The sequence below is a fragment of the Trichoderma citrinoviride genome (assembly GCF_003025115.1).
Source record: "Trichoderma citrinoviride strain TUCIM 6016 unplaced genomic scaffold BBK36scaffold_1, whole genome shotgun sequence".
NCBI classification, from domain to species: domain Eukaryota; kingdom Fungi; phylum Ascomycota; class Sordariomycetes; order Hypocreales; family Hypocreaceae; genus Trichoderma; species Trichoderma citrinoviride.
The window spans coordinates 1,539,503-1,554,660 of NW_020194709.1; the positions used below are offsets into that span (position 1 = coordinate 1,539,503).

Sequence of the window (15,158 nt, forward strand, 5' to 3'; positions counted from 1 at the left end):
CTTGCTACATATGCACGGCTACCAATGCCTGAAAATTACCTAATGCGATTATATCAACTGCACATGGATTTCAAAGGACATATTCTCACAAGACACGATCTATTAATGATTCAGCCGACGCCATTTCGTTGCTTCACGGACCTGCTGTAGCTGAGCTAAGCAACAGCTGCGCTGCACAGCTCTCACGATAACAGACGTAACACAAAGAACGTGCAAACAGCGAACACACCTATAGAAACTTGAGGAACTGTTTGCCTTGCAAGTCTCATTTCATTCTCAGATCCTCAATACCAGTCACAACAAGGACAGAAACAATTGTAGCACAATTCAGAAACCGGTACAGAGAGATGTTGGGTATATTTAGTTTGACACGTCCAATCGACGTGCTACAATAAGCATCGTAAAAGAGAGCATTTCATCATCTCATAACATACAAATGATTCCTCATGTCCACACAGCAACACAACTCCTCTTTTTTACTATTATCAACCACCATTTTCTCTACCCGAATTACCAGGAGGTCGGTCCAATACCCGGACCACTCGTGGGTGCAGCCCTCAAGACGGCAGCGCCCTGGGCATCCAAGTTGTTGTTGATCACAGTGTTCCCCCACCAGTCAGGGAAGGTAGCATTGCCCAGACCCAGGCCCAACCCGACAAGGACAGTGCAGATAGCAGTGCCGATGTCAAGAGCACCAGACAGGACATAGTTGTACTGAGTCCACCAGCCGAGCCAGCGCCTTCGGATCCACCAGTTGAAGATGAGGCCGACAATGCACCACTGGGCGAGATACCAGGTAGTCGCCGGCGGGATCATGCCGGCAGCTCCAAACAGCGCAGGGAAGACAATGTACCGGAGCATGGAGCGAGGGTAGCGGCGGGCAAGGACCCACTGGATAAATGGGCACAGGAAACCGATCAGCCAGAACCAGTTGGTCCAAGAGTACCTGAATTCAACAGTTAGCTATTATCTCCCATTTTCTTTTCTTCATGGCACTTTAGCGGAACCAAAGCAAGATACTTACAATTGACCAGCTCCAAACACCAGCTTGGGACCAATCACACCCCAGATAACACTGGCGTTGTAAAAGGTACGAGCGTTGGGGCAAGTAAGACCCTGAGGCTGTTCAGGGGTGCAAATGCCGTCGATGTTGCCAAGCAAGAAGTTATAAGCCGCAATCTGCACAATGGAGAGCCAGATGACAGCAAACGCCTGAGCGCCAAACATGCTGCGGGGAGGAATCTTCATGTAGTGACCAACTTTCATGTCAGACACGTACGTGAGACCGTTGTAAGTCATCATGTAACCCCAGGACTTGAACAGCATCATGGCAACGGGGCGACCCGGAAGCATATAGCCGAAAATCATCTCAGTGATGATGTTGAGACCAGTCTGCTGGTTGGTGATGGCTTGAACCATGCCCACGGGGATAAAAAAGAAGAGACCAATGAGGATACACAAAACGAAAGCCCAAGCAGGAAGATGCGTTGGCCATGCCAACGAAGCAGCCATGCCGAGTCCAAAGGATACAGCGAAGATGCTTATGAACCACCACTCCGGTGTTTCACGATACTTCTTCATGAGCTTCATGTGAATATCAGGTTCCTCAGATCGAGAGTCGATGGATCGACGCCACACATCAGGGCCATAAAACAAGGCGATGTGAGTAATCGTCGAGATCAGACCAGCAAAGCCCATGCCATAGGACAGCGAGAAGGCAGGGCCCAGCAAAATAGGAGAGTACTCCTTATAGGCCGTCAGGTTAACGGTATAGTCGGGGTTGAGGATGCGGCTCGTGTTGTAGGGCTGAGCGTAGTGGTCGAAGTTCTGGTTGGCACTCAGGGGGAGGTAGCGGTAGAACTCGGGACCAGCATAGGCAAGGCCAATGATTCCCAGAAGCATCACAAAGATGCCCGCCGCCACGTTGGCAATGGCAAAAGCCGGAGTCTGAAGAGGAGAGAGCAGGAAACCCGAGATAATTGACCAATCAAAGGAGATGGGCAATAAACCGAGTCCAGTATTGCCCCCAAAGACCTGGTTGATTACGACGTTATTTGGGGCACACCACACGGGAAACATGAAGAGCTGGAGGAACTGAGCAATGACTTGAGGAACCCATTCCCAGCAAAAGGTAGCAGCGGCGACGATGAGGAAGAAGCTGTACCGACCAATCTTCCAGCCGTTCGTCATGGCGGGGTCAGCCGCAGAGTGGTCGTGCAGAGAGTACATGACGGTGGTGGTGATGAGCACAGCGGGCCAGACCATGGACGAGGGCCAGACGAGGAATCGTCGAGCAACGCCAGCAACACCGAAGCCCATGGCTTGGGTGGACAGGATTAGGAGAATCTGGAAGCCCCAGCCGAGCTTCTGGCTGTAGAAGATCTCCTGGGCCAGCAGGATGTCGATGGCATAGGAAGCAGCCGTTCCGGCAGCCGTCATCATGGTGATGATGGTGTGCTCCTTGACGTTGAAGGGACCGGGGTTGAGCTCGAATTTGTGTCCGAATACGGTGAATGTGTAGTTGGGCATAACGCGGGCCCAGAAGCAACCAATACTGTCCAGCGCCGGTCAGTGCTTGTTGCTTACACTTAGACTGAGAGCAGCAACTTACGGGTAGGAAACCAATTGCACGACGGTAGAGGTGATAGTGATGGGAGCACGACGAAGGGTGAGCAAGATGTTGCAGGCGGCCACGATCGTGCACATGACGGCACCAATAACCCAAGCTCGGATGGTGTCGACCGGCATTTCCTCATCTGTAGGGGGTACCTGAATTCATGTCGTGTTAGTTGACAGGCAACGAGACAGCAGAAAGTGCCATGTGAAGGGGTGCAGTTGAGAACCTACAGAAGCGCGGACTTCCGGATAAGGAGAATCCTCCTGGATGAGAGACTCGTCAATGGCCGCCTCCTTCTCGACATTGCCCGAGGCCAAGGCCTCGTCAATGTTATCGAGCTTGTCGATGTCAAGGAAGGGATCCCATCGATGCTGCTTCCTGAAGTTGCGGAGCTCAGACTCGACATTGTGAGACTCCCCGGGGAGGACGTCGACGCCAGAGGACACAGCCTCGGTCTCGACGCGAGCGTCACTCTTGCCAAACTTGAAGCCCATCTTGGGTGCTGTCCGTGTTACCACTACAGTCAAGTGTGGTGGTGGTGGTCTCTGAGCAGCAGCTGAAGGCGAGAAGAGCTGATGGGCCTTGAAGAGAATAGAGGGAGCCTCGAGCAGTGAGGGGAGGACCCGGGGTGTTTATACTAATACCACCACCACTTCTCCCGCCATGATCGCCTTTCATGGTTACAACACTATTGTGCTGTATCTTGCTGAGATGGATGCCCTGGTGGCTGCGGGGACGGTTGGTGGGTTGGCCCGATGGCCTTGGGATGCATTCTGATGCTCCCGTTTGGCCCCCTTGTCAACACACAAGCCATCTACACTTGTGACTGGTGTATCTTCCTCCTCTGGTCTTCTTTCCCGATCCGCCGTCGCCAGAGGTCGCCTTGTCCGGAGGGACCCTTTGCAATGGAGAACGCGCCTGACAAAGATGGTGGCGGACTGCCTTCTCGAACTAGGGTCTCGGCCGCTAGTCCGGCATTAGGCAAGGGATGCTCTGATTGGAAGTCTGGTCAATGGGGGCGGCAGGCCCCAAAGGCGGTTGGCTATGTTGCACGAAGTGGTATAGGTGCCAGGATAACGTGCGAATCGACTGGGAGTCCCCGGAAGATGGTGGTATTGTTGGTGAAGTCAGTAGACATTGGTCGTCCACCCACCCGCTTTTGGTCTCGATGAGCTCTAGCGCTGGGTTTAGCCGTGCATGGCGAGCGCACAAGAGGCCCATTGCCAAGGCTCGCCCTCTCCAAAAGGTCCCTCTGTTGTGAGACAAAGTGGCGATAGTCCCTCCGTTGGAAGCACAAACCCTCCGGCTCCCAGCGATAGGTTTGCGGCTTGGAACAGTGTGTGCCCACCTGCCTGATGTGGTCCTGCTCGCCCACAATGGCTCTTGGTGCCGCGCCATGCGACCAGGGGGTTGGCTGCTTGCATATCAGCGAGCTATTTCTTGTATGGTGTCCATCGCTTTACTGCTACTGGGTGGCCATTCGCCCTTCCAGCTTCTTGTCAAAAGGTCCCCCCTCAACGACAAAGGCCCTTTTGAGCGGCGCAACCGCCAGCGTTGGCTGAAGCGCCTTGACAAGTTATGCCTCGCCTTTGGCACACCTTCGTTCCTCGGCTAGTGGGAAGGTTTCTTCTTGTCTAGTGGAAAGTGGCGGGTTCTCTCCAGACTACTAGAACAACGGGTGTCAGGGCCGAACAAGCTGCATATCAAACAAGAGCAAGAGGAACAGAGAAGGGCGGAATAAGCGTACAAAGACGAAACAGCCGGAAGGAAAAGAACCCGTCCGCCGTAAGCTTGTGTAGTGATGGGTTTCCGATGATGCTCATAAATGAGACTCCGAGTGGCACCCTTACCCCAGGAAAGGCCCAATGAGCCGGGATAGGTGGTCGGCTTGTCGCCAAGCCGTAGCAGTTACGGATGCCTTATCATCAGACATCCATGAGGCAATATACCAGGGGAGCCCAGATAACTTCACCTGCAGCAAACCCTTGTTCCTGATTCGTGCAGTCACAGTTTTGAAGGGCCAAGTATATACGGGGTAGTACCTGATCTTTCCCAAGAGGAATAGGAACCATCTTCGATGCTTCGCTTGCTGGAGGACGCATTTCGTGGCTCAGTGAGGGTGAATCGGCCGTATCAACAAGCGGTAGTTGCAGTATTCGCATCGCATCACGTACTTGAACGTGTAACTCTTCAGCCGATACAGATGCAGGTACGGTGTACCGGTGAAGTCAGTCTGTGCTAACAACGCCGGCTCTGTAGGACCAACACTGATACGCAGATAGACCGTAATCTGTACCCATATCTGCGGCGAAAAATGCCAAGGGCCGATTCATCATTGCCCCATGCCTGGTCGGGCAGAACGAAAGGGCGCGTAGTGAATAGAACAGAATAGCCTAGACAATACGAAGTAGGTGGACGTAATTGGACGACTGCTTTATGAAGCAGCACCACGTACAGAATACAAGGGCGGTAAAATCGTAAAGTACCAGCGTCCAGGAACAGGAAATAGTCTTTTGCAGCTGATAGCATCGGGCGGGCGGCGTTGTTCACCCTTCCTCTTCTTCCCCTCTCTCCTCACTCGAAAGGTCCTCCCCCTCCGCATATTGGCTGTTGTCGGTTCAGCCGTTGAATCGCTTTTTCCGTTATCTTCATCTGACGACATAGTTGCGCGCACGAGTGAGAAAACCCAGATAAGATGGCCCGTTATCTTGTTTATCTCAAAGGACGAAGAAGTCATTACAAGCCTTGTCAGCCAGTGAGCATCAAGACACCCCATTCGCCTTCCGCCAATATAGGATGTATCAGCTCAGCACATACAAGTACTGGCATTATCGGATCCTCGCAAAGAGATGCCCCATCGTCACCGAGCAGCCATACTCTCCGTTCCGCCTGAGCGACGTCCAGGGCCGGAGAGTACCTGCGGCATTGCCCTCGTCTTAGCACCTTTTGCCTCTCAAATGCTCCGGCACCCATCCAGTTGCCCCCGCATGGACTGCATGGAGGGAGGGCTAGGCTAGGGCCGGGGTGGCTGAAAACTAGACAAGGGCGAGGACCCATGCAATGGCAACTGTTTTTAGATGCACTTTTGCTCGGCCAGATGGCGCTACTGCGTCTGGAGCACATGTCGAAAGAGTGCGCCGATATGTCCCCGGTTGTCGCGTGCAGTTGATCAATATAGCAGAGCTGACAGAGCATTACCAGTAATCGTACATGTTGATACGGAAGGGTCGTCTGGTAGAAGTAAGACCGCAGAGTACAGTTACTCAGTAGCGAGCCATCTCTGATGTGGTAGCTTCGTCAATCGGCTTGTGTAGAGGCTCGCCAGCAAGTGGAAGAAGAGTTTCTCAAAGCGTGAGCATCGGCAGCAACGGGAAGAGATCTTGTTCTCCCGCATCATCTGCCCTGCCCTCATCGCTTGATGCAACACATCCTGCTCTTGTAGGCATGTGCTAGGCATGCCTTCGACGTCGCAGCGAGTAATACTACACATGGTAGTATCCCGTAGTCATAACTATAAAGCGCATCAGGGCTGTCGTCAGCACAGCTACATCTGCCATCCCGGCTCGGCCAGGTGCTCCGTAAGGTGAGTCGTCGGCTGCTGGCAAGAATAACCTTAAAGCTGCGTTCCATTGACTGAAAATCGACTTCATCATGTGAGGACGATGGTCCGGAATGACTCGGTGCTCGCCGTGCCAGCACTGGGGATCTTTTGACGCCAACATCCATGAATATACAGGGAGGTACCTGAGCAGCGCAGTACGAGTATGGAGAATAGCACCCCAGTTTTGTTTGCAGCAGGAGGGCCTTTTGTGTAGCCCAGTTGATACTTCCGGGTCTCAGCTAAGAAGCTTTGTGGCGGCGGCGTTGTTTGTTTGGTATGTACCATGGGCAGTATGAGCCAGTAAGAATAGCTTGAGCTTTCCGTAGTTCGATGTTCATCTGAAGTGGTCGGAGCGTTGATTTGGCCCGATGAAAAAGATGTTGGCCAGTCCCGGACCACAAGTTCCCCAAATTGATGCGCACAAGTCGCCAAGTGATCTGGGGCGTCCATAGCAGAATATCCACCGAGACGGCGCGGCCGATACCTGCCGAATGCTTCTAGTTGATCCGAGGCATCATGAGAGCCATGCCGGCATGATCGCATCAAGGGCGCGGCCAACAAGAACATACCCCATTCGTTAAAGCGGGCTGTCCGTTGGCTGTACATCGGAGGCCATCGTGGAATCTGTGTGTGATGATGTGTTCATGGTGAAATTGCAGTATCATGGGGACTTGTATGCGCTGCTGCTGTCGTATTACAGCGGCTCTTTGAGCCGAATGGTGGAAAAGTTCCGGCCACTGTCTGGTTTCAATGACAGGTGGGAAGCTGTAGAGTTGTAAATGGCGGGATTGATGCCTCGCGGGGATTGCCATGGCAAGGCGCTCTGTGGGAGCTATCGTTACTCCTGAGTACCAAGCTTTCATCGCCGGCCTCTCAGCGCTGTGGCCGTATCGCTGGGGGTCGATTGCCTGCTCGTACTTGTATAATCTGTAACAATACAGATATCCGTATGAAGCAGGAAGTACAAGTACTGAAATTTGAGCCAAGAGATCGAACGAGGATCCGTCGCCACCCTCATGCGAAGCAGACGAGTGGCCTCGATAGGTACTGGAACAAGAATTTGTCCTATCCTCTGCCTTCGGGCCTGTGAAGCAGGGACCGGCAGAAACAGCCACGAGTCTCTCCGCACAGCTGCATATCCGTACACCGGAGCAAACCAAGCCAGATAATCGTGGCCGGGGTTTGTAACCCAAAACGACGTTGGTGTGACGGGGCATCCGCCATTCATCACCCAGCTTGCTCGCAAAACGATCGAGGCGGCATGAACCAATGGAGGCTTCAGTGGCATGAGCTTCCCAGAGGTAGGTGAACAAGCTGATGGCCCAAGTGGACGGACTTTTGTTGATGCCAAGATTGGTATCTGGCGCAATAGGCAATATGTAAGTCGGCCAACCTTGATTGGACTTTCGCCACATACTATTCGGCCAGCCCGGCTGCTTGCTGTGGCACAACCGTAGGAAGTACATGAGAGTCCAAGAGCCGCAAGTGAGTGCGAGCTGATGAATGGTTGTTTCGTCTAGCTTCAAGATCTGCAATCGTCGGTTTTTTCATCGGGGTGAGCGATGCTCATCTCGATCCCCTCCTGGCTCTCGTTGCTTGTGGTATTGATCTCTGCGTCAGGATCCCCGCCTCGTACCTTGAGCGATCTCTGGCGATTATGAATTATCAGTGCGGATTTTCAAGGCAATTTGCAGCGGCGACGTCAGCCGCAGATAGGCTTCAAGGGCAAATGCTTGTTCAGCCCTGCAATCCTTCACATCACTCGAGGATCTCACGCGCTCGCGACGAACGATGACACCCTTTCGACACCACTTCAGGGATAGCCGATGCTGCTGACATGTTGATATTGATTGCTGAAGGCTGCAACCAACGACTCAGCCCATGCTAATCGTAACGAGGGTGAGAACCAGCTCTCTGGGCCGGACTTATGTTGCCACAAACCCCATGCCTCTCCATGGCCTGGAGTTCAGGCGTGCTTTTATCGCCACGTGCGAGTCGCAGCTCGAAGAAGGCCCAATGAGCTGCCCATATCTTCCTTCAAGTGGCGGCACCTTTCTCTTTCTTCATTTTTTTTTCCAATGTCGATCTTGCAACGCGGTATCTTCTTACCGTAAGAAGCCTTGCTCCTCAGGTAGAATCCGGGGGGAAGCCAAAGTCGACGGCAATCAATCAAACGTATCATACAGGCTGCTTCCTTGTACTGTACACAGAAGTGGCGTGGAGCGACAATAAACTTGTTCAAGCTCGGTTGCAACATGTCGTAGCCAAGCTTCGACTTTGCCGCATCAGACGTCTCTTTACTTTTCGAGGCCAGCTTCTCGGCGCATTTGTTCTCTCCGGGCCGCTGCCTCCAGTTGTTGTAGCCTTCCGGCTTCCAGGTCTGCTCTCTTCTTCCTTTCTTCTTCTTCTTTCATGACGGCCCAAACTGGTTCAAAGCGTTAGTCTCCTCCTTCATGAACAAAGATCAAGAATCATCTGGGGCAGATTTGATAGACAAACTTGGTTTATCGGATTTGGAGTATTCCTTGAGCCGCGTAACGAACTGGTCAAACTCTTGCTGTCTCTCTTCTCTGCCCTCCAAGCTCCTCTTGAGCAGCTCAGGATTGTACCTGGACCTGAGCTCTTCCTCGGTTGGTACCAGCCAGTAAGTCAGTGCTGGCCCACCAACGCTGATGAGAGAGCCTCTATGGTGAAGAGATAGGGTTAGCATCAATGCCTTGTGCCAGTCATCGAGTTCTTGGAGAGTCGAGTCGAATCAAAGTGCTACTCACCCCACCAGGACCTTAATCCACAGTCCCCAGTTGATGGATTTCTTGGGAGGCATTTTGCGTTTTGGTGATTGAGATGACTTGGATGAGTAAGGTGAGCCGACGGGAAGAGAAAATGTGCGAGTTACGAGCTTCTTTTTCGATCTCGTTACGACAGCTTTATGCCTGAGGAGAGAAGCTCTTGCGTGAGTAGTTCGGTAGCCAAAGAGCAGGCGTCATGGAATTTTGGTTCGGCGTGCTAGAGCTCCCAAAGTCGGTAGGCGGTGAAGGTGAGTCTGATTATGTAATCACAACTAGGCCGGCATAATAAAGCAGAAAAAGAGACGTTCAGAAGTGAAAAATCACAGGAGAAATCCCATGGGAAATGTCCCTGAAAGACGGTTACATCGTAGGGAGTTTTGTAAATTGTTGGGAAATTTTATTCTAGATATATGGCAGGACTGAAAGGACGTAGAAATGGCCCGTATGACTGCTCTCTGTTGCCTGAGGCATGGACATTAAGCTCGCGAGAAACAAACAAAAGGAAAGAGCCAAAAGCATGTGACTGACATGGAAGGCTGCTTGGGATTGTACCTTAGGTTCAATGACGTTGCTGCAACGGAACAAGCCAAAAGGATTCTGATTGAAAGAATGATGCAATCCTGTCTTCAGAATGGCTCTGGTTTTGAATATGTGGCTGAGCGTCGCTTGTGGTAGGCTTTTTGCTGCACAACTTTGATATCATACCCTACAATGTGCGGGTGAGAAAATCCATGATTGCACATTGAGGCTCCAATGTTTCCTGAATTGGTACCTATGCTTACTGATATATCATACTAAAAGGGGGAATTTTAATAAAAAAATAAAATGAAAAAAAATGAAATAGAGTGAAGCCGTCTCATTGCTCTCCGATCACGATACATAAATATGCTGCATATACGGAGTATCGATTGAGCATTCGCATGGATGACATGATGGTATGTAGGAACGTGATAAACTGTATCCAAATGCCGAGGAGCAACACATGAGCGCCAACTGCACCAACCCCGAGAAAGTCGGGTCACTTCATCGAGTCAAAGGCAAAAAAAGAAAGCTGCGATCTGTGTGGCTTGAACACACGACCTTCAGATAAATAATTGGAGATTGAAGTTTGGAGGTACTTCAGTCTGACGCTCTCCCAGCTGAGCTAAGACCGCGGACAATGTGGATCACCAAGGACCAAATCGCTCCATATTGTGGCGCTGAGGGAACTGAGGCTGCATCATGCGGCTCCGTGATTCAATCATTGATTCCATTGTGGTTGCTTCCTGAATGATGGAAGGATAGAGATACTAATGGATACGGCAGAATAAAGGTGAAACTCGGGGATGATGTACCGAGTTTCAATAAGGTGCCACGGAGGAGGCTTGTGGGGCCCGCATGAATGTGACATGAAGTGTGGGATTTCTTTTTCTCTTCCTCCAGTAGGCTACCTTGATGAGAAGCTCATGGCTCGGGTGCTCTAATTGTCAAGGTTGGTGATGGCGTTTCTACAGGAAGGGATACATCGTGGTGGCTATAAATGGAACTGGTCGACTGGCCCCAACACTCCGAAGTTATGTTGTCTTACAGCAGATCTTGGTGCGGTGTTACAGACTGTTGGGCTCAGCCAAACTTGGGAATTGCAGGGGCCAGAGCTTCAAAAGGCGTGATTCCCCTCTCTTTATGCCCGAATGATCCATCTAACGCGCTGTCATCCGGGGATTAGGTTGGAAAAGAGAACGTAAAGTCCAACGAATCTCGACCGTTTTCCAGGGACTTGAAGGATGGGGGATCGGCATCGTGCATACGGGACAGAAAACGCCTCTCTGGGGAGAAGTTTTGGCATATCACTACTCATTCGGGCGATTATTCTTAGTACAGTGGGTCTCAAAAAGTTTCGAGCCGCGCACAGTATCCCAGCAAAATGCTACTTATTCAATTACAGCCATAGCGCCCCTACTATATCAAGGTATATAACAAAAATAAAAATAGAATAGTTTAATAGCGTCTAATTTATATAGTATGTTTTTTTTATATATATCTCTTAGCTATAGTTAAGTATTACTGCTAAAAGAGTATATAAAGTTATAGATTTTAATTCGCACTGGTTATAGGGGCCTTATAGTAGGGTTATATTGCATAATACAGTATGTGACTTAGTATAAGACTTACAACCTTACTTTAAACATATATTATAAATCTAAAAGAATATATATATAAATTAAAATACTATAATTAAAGTCTTTAACTACTATAATCTTTATATTAAAGAGATTTTCCTATTATATTATATATAAGACGAGATATATAGAAGTTATATACTTAGATTTTTATATGTGATAAGCAGCGCACTGTGGAGGCGGCTCGAAATTACTTGATCCCCACTGTACCAACGACTAAGCAGGAAGCAACGCGCAAGGGCCAAGAGACCATTGATGCTGCTGTGAAGTCGCAGCGAGGAGACGATGGGGAAGTGGCCCAGCCTTCTGGCATCCACCGTTGGCGGCCAGGATGCGAGACACGACAAACACCAGTCACGAGCCTGAGAGGGCCTTGATTCGACGCCACGGGCATGGCACAAGGGCACTGAGAGGCCTCACCTCAGCCACCAGATGAAATCGATTGGGCTGCGACCCCGGTCAGCGGCGGGCTGTCATGCGGATGGCCCTCTCGAGGGACAAATGATACATTAAGCCCGTGATGTTTGCAACAGTACTCCGTAGTAGAGATAGTAATCGTAGTATGTAGATTCTGATGAATGAAGAGAAAAAGGTGACGAGAGGGCCATAGATATTACGAATATAGTCCGGGTTGCACCATCGCCTGTGGTCTGGTTGCTGCTATATTACCCACCTAGTCCTCATACGACAAGATTACTGCAGGGACCAGGCAATTAACAAGCCACCAAGCAGTAGTCAAACACACCTCCGTCGTGTGCTGTGGCCGGGATTATTTTGCCGGTGTGACGCCCAACTCCGCTCGGGGTCCTTGCCCGTCTCAAACCACTGCAACGCGGTGTTTCTCCAACGCTTGTCCCATCGGGTCGGGGGTTTCCAACGGCTGACGGGCGGGAGAGCAAAAGCAACAACAAAGCGTTGACGCTCCTTTTCCCCTACTATACTCTACCTGACCTATCAAGAGTCGCTCCCTTTTCTTCTTGTTCGACGATCGACACTCAGGGCAGGGCTGCCGGAGGTGGTGCAAGCGAAGCAGCAGCAAGCAAGCAAGCAGGGATCTCTGAGTTTCGGCTGTCGATTTGCGAATTCTGCTGGTTTCTTTGCCGATTCCCGATTTCTGTCGCTCCTTGAAAGAAGCGGCCAGAGCCATTCATTCCTTGACCAGCTGGCCGCTAATCAATGGTTTGTTGTCATCGGTGTTGACCTTATTGTTGAGATCCAACCACACTCGCACACGCAAAGACAAGACAAGAGACACTTCGCCCGGTTCGAGACACGACTCCAAACCCACGAACTGAACACACGCGCCTCTCCGAACCCTCGAGGCGAGACACGATCGATCAAGTCCTCGCTCGGAAACGCAGCTTGGCGTGACCATCATATACAACACGTACACGCACGCCACAAAGGCAGAAGCAGCAGACAACAAAAGCACACAGGAGAAGCAGTACAAGCAGCGGCATCTACGCGGGCTTCAAGCGGGTGCCCTGTGCGACACCTGTTGATTCACCCGGCGGCGCCAAAAAAAAGTCTGCCAGCCGGTGAGCGGCGCTGGGGGGTTGTCAATCTCGGCTTGGTATGGGCCTTCTGAGACATTCTGGCCGCTCTCATCTTCTTTGCCCTTGACCTCCTATTTCTCTTCTCTTCTGCTCTTCCAGCTGTGCTGCGGAAGACAAAGAACGATTAGCGACTCTCTCGGACCTTGTCTTGCTCCAGCCCGACATCAAACCACTCGCCTTTCCTTGCTGTGTTCTCTTTCGATTTTCTTCCTTTCCCTCTGATTTGGTATGGGCATTTGCATGCCAGAAGCCTTTTGTATCTGCCAGCTATAGCATCAAACGTGTTTCCCGCTCTAGAGTCGCAAAATCCAGCAATATTCTTCGTTACGGACGCCGAAAACGAGAAAAGGGAAAAAAGAATTAGAACAAGTAATCCTAATGGCATACGAGGGTGGATACAACGGGGCCCAACAGCGGCCGTACGCTGGTCCGGCGGCACATGCCCCCATGCCCAGAGGCTACGGAGGGCCGAACGAGTACCCTCAGGACGATGGCTATGGCGGAGGAGGATACGGACCAGAGTATGGAATCGGCCAGCACCCAGACGCCGGCTATGGCCAGGGTCGGCCCGGCCCGGCGAGAGGCGGCCGCCCTCCGCAAGAGGGAGGCCGAGGAGGCCCTCATAGGATGCCACCAGAGGGGCAGCGAGGGGCCAACTATCCCCCGAGAGGCGGCATGGGTCCTGGGAATAGGGGCAGGCCGAACATGCCTCGTGGAGGAGGCCCAGGTCCAGGTCCAGGTAAGCCTTTCCCAATCCTGCCATTACACTCGAGCCCGGATTTCCGTAATGCCCGGTCTCCATCAACAGCCCAGTTCCGCAACAACACCCAGCTTCATCACCAACGCACTCGAGAGAAACAGGCTCTAACTTGCGATCGTCATCTCCCTTCTAGGTGGCCGGCAACCGATGAACAACCCTCGCATGAACGCCCCCGGCCCGGGATATGCCGACGGCAACTACCAGCTCGCAGACCAGATGTCGCAGATGGACCTCAACGGACAGGGACACCGACAGCCTCCGACTCGAAACGGCTCCCAGAACGTCGCAGACCCAAGACGCGGACAGCCCAGGCAGGCACCTGGCGGCTACGGAGACTACGGAGACCACGCAGACGGCGGATACGGAGCCCGGCCGCCACCGAACCAATACGGAGCCCAGCGAAGTATGACGATGCCAAACAGCGTTCCTGCTGGGCGAGGAATGCCGCAGAGACCGGCCACGACGACGGGGAACCGGCCCCCACCGCAGAGGACATACCCTCAGGACGCTCAGGGGCCACCGCAGCGTCAGTATAGCAATGCCGGGGGCCAAGGCCCGGTTCCTAATGGCTACGGTTCGAATGGCTACGGTCCTGGCCCCGGCCAGCAGGGCGACAATGGATACGGCGCCCCCTCGTATAACAAGGCGGTCGACGACCTGTACGACTCTTACTACGACGAGCCGAGTACCAACGCGACGCATCTCAACCCGCAACAAGACTCACGTATGCTGCAGACGCATGCTCGCCAGGAAAGCCGCTCCAGCATGCCCGACTTTGACGCCATCCCCGCGGACAGCAAACGAGACTCGTTTGAGCAGTCGATGCGGCCGGGCAACGAGCAGCCGCAGCAGGGGGCTCACCAGATGCCCAAGCTGGGCCACGCTCGATCCATGGTAGAGCTGCGCGAGCCGCAGTCTGCCGTCTTCGAGATGACGAGCGACATTCCCGAAGTGCCGGCAATTCCGCAAACGCACGCGTATCAGCAGCAGCAACCGCAAGGATACGGACAAACTGGCTATGGTCAAGGACACAATGATCAAGGTTATGGACAGAATGGCTACGGTCAAGGACACAATGACCAAGGTTACGGACACAATGATCATGGATACGGACAAAACGGATATGACCAAGGATACAACGGACCTGGAGGATACTCTCAGCCGCCGATCCCTCCAGGCCCGAGTGCGCCTCCAGGCCCGGCTGGGCAGCATCCCGGTTTCGCCAACGGCCGCCCGCCCATTGTCCGGCCGGGCACAGCCGCTCCCGCGAACCCGGACAGTCTACCTGCGCATCCGACGCCGGTGCGGCCTGGCTTGATGGAAAACTCGCCGGTGAATCCGAATGCCAAGCCGCCTCCGGTCCGGAACTACGGAGGCGGTCCCCAAGTGGGACAGCAGCCTGTTCAACAGTATCAGCAACAACAAGCACCCATGCAGCAACAGCAACCGCCGCAGCAGGCGCGACATTCAGGACAATCGCAACATTCAGACCAGCAGCCGTATCCTCAACAGGCTCCGCCTCCGGTACGGCCAAAGGAAAAGGAGCCCCCAGTCACTCCCGCCGAGCTGGAGCACCTGAGGATGGTCATCAAGGGCAACCCCAACGACCAGGCGTCTGCGCTCAAGCTGGCGAAGCGGCTCATCGAGGCCTCTGACGTGCTCGTTCCCAACATCCC

The 15,158-nt window shown here is 52.7% G+C and overlaps 3 protein-coding genes and 1 non-coding gene across 4 annotated transcripts in view; 1 reads left to right on the plus strand and 3 right to left on the minus strand.

Annotated features, from left to right (window-relative positions):
• Positions 1 to 510: 510 nt before the first annotated feature.
• Positions 511 to 3,111, minus strand: BBK36DRAFT_1107112 (small oligopeptide transporter; the record flags this gene model as incomplete). Its single annotated transcript, XM_024889220.1, has 4 exons — positions 511 to 946; positions 1,025 to 2,554; positions 2,612 to 2,769; positions 2,848 to 3,111. The coding sequence occupies 4 exons, from the start codon at positions 3,109 to 3,111 to the stop codon at positions 511 to 513; spliced, it is 2,388 nt and encodes a 795-aa protein (XP_024753862.1).
• A 5,404-nt stretch (positions 3,112 to 8,515) lies between these two features.
• On the minus strand, positions 8,516 to 9,042 carry BBK36DRAFT_1155344 (CBP4-domain-containing protein; the record flags this gene model as incomplete). Its single annotated transcript, XM_024893822.1, has 3 exons — positions 8,516 to 8,643; positions 8,718 to 8,902; positions 8,990 to 9,042. 3 exons carry the CDS (start codon positions 9,040 to 9,042, stop codon positions 8,516 to 8,518), a joined length of 366 nt encoding a protein of 121 aa, XP_024753863.1.
• Positions 9,043 to 10,059: 1,017 nt separating this feature from the next.
• BBK36DRAFT_t12 lies at positions 10,060 to 10,161 on the minus strand. The gene has a single exon. It is a non-coding gene; the product is annotated as a tRNA-Phe (tRNA).
• Positions 10,162 to 13,349: 3,188 nt separating this feature from the next.
• Positions 13,350 to 15,158, plus strand: part of BBK36DRAFT_1108448 (HCP-like protein) — a gene marked incomplete at both ends in the record, with an annotated part of 2,877 nt that continues 1,068 nt past the window's right edge. The window contains 4 exons of the mRNA XM_024889365.1: positions 13,350 to 13,506; positions 13,850 to 14,503; positions 14,633 to 14,883; positions 14,938 to 15,144. Coding sequence (XP_024753864.1) covers positions 13,350 to 13,506; positions 13,850 to 14,503; positions 14,633 to 14,883; positions 14,938 to 15,144 — 1,269 coding nt within the window. The remainder of the gene's footprint in view (positions 13,507 to 13,849; positions 14,504 to 14,632; positions 14,884 to 14,937; positions 15,145 to 15,158) is intronic.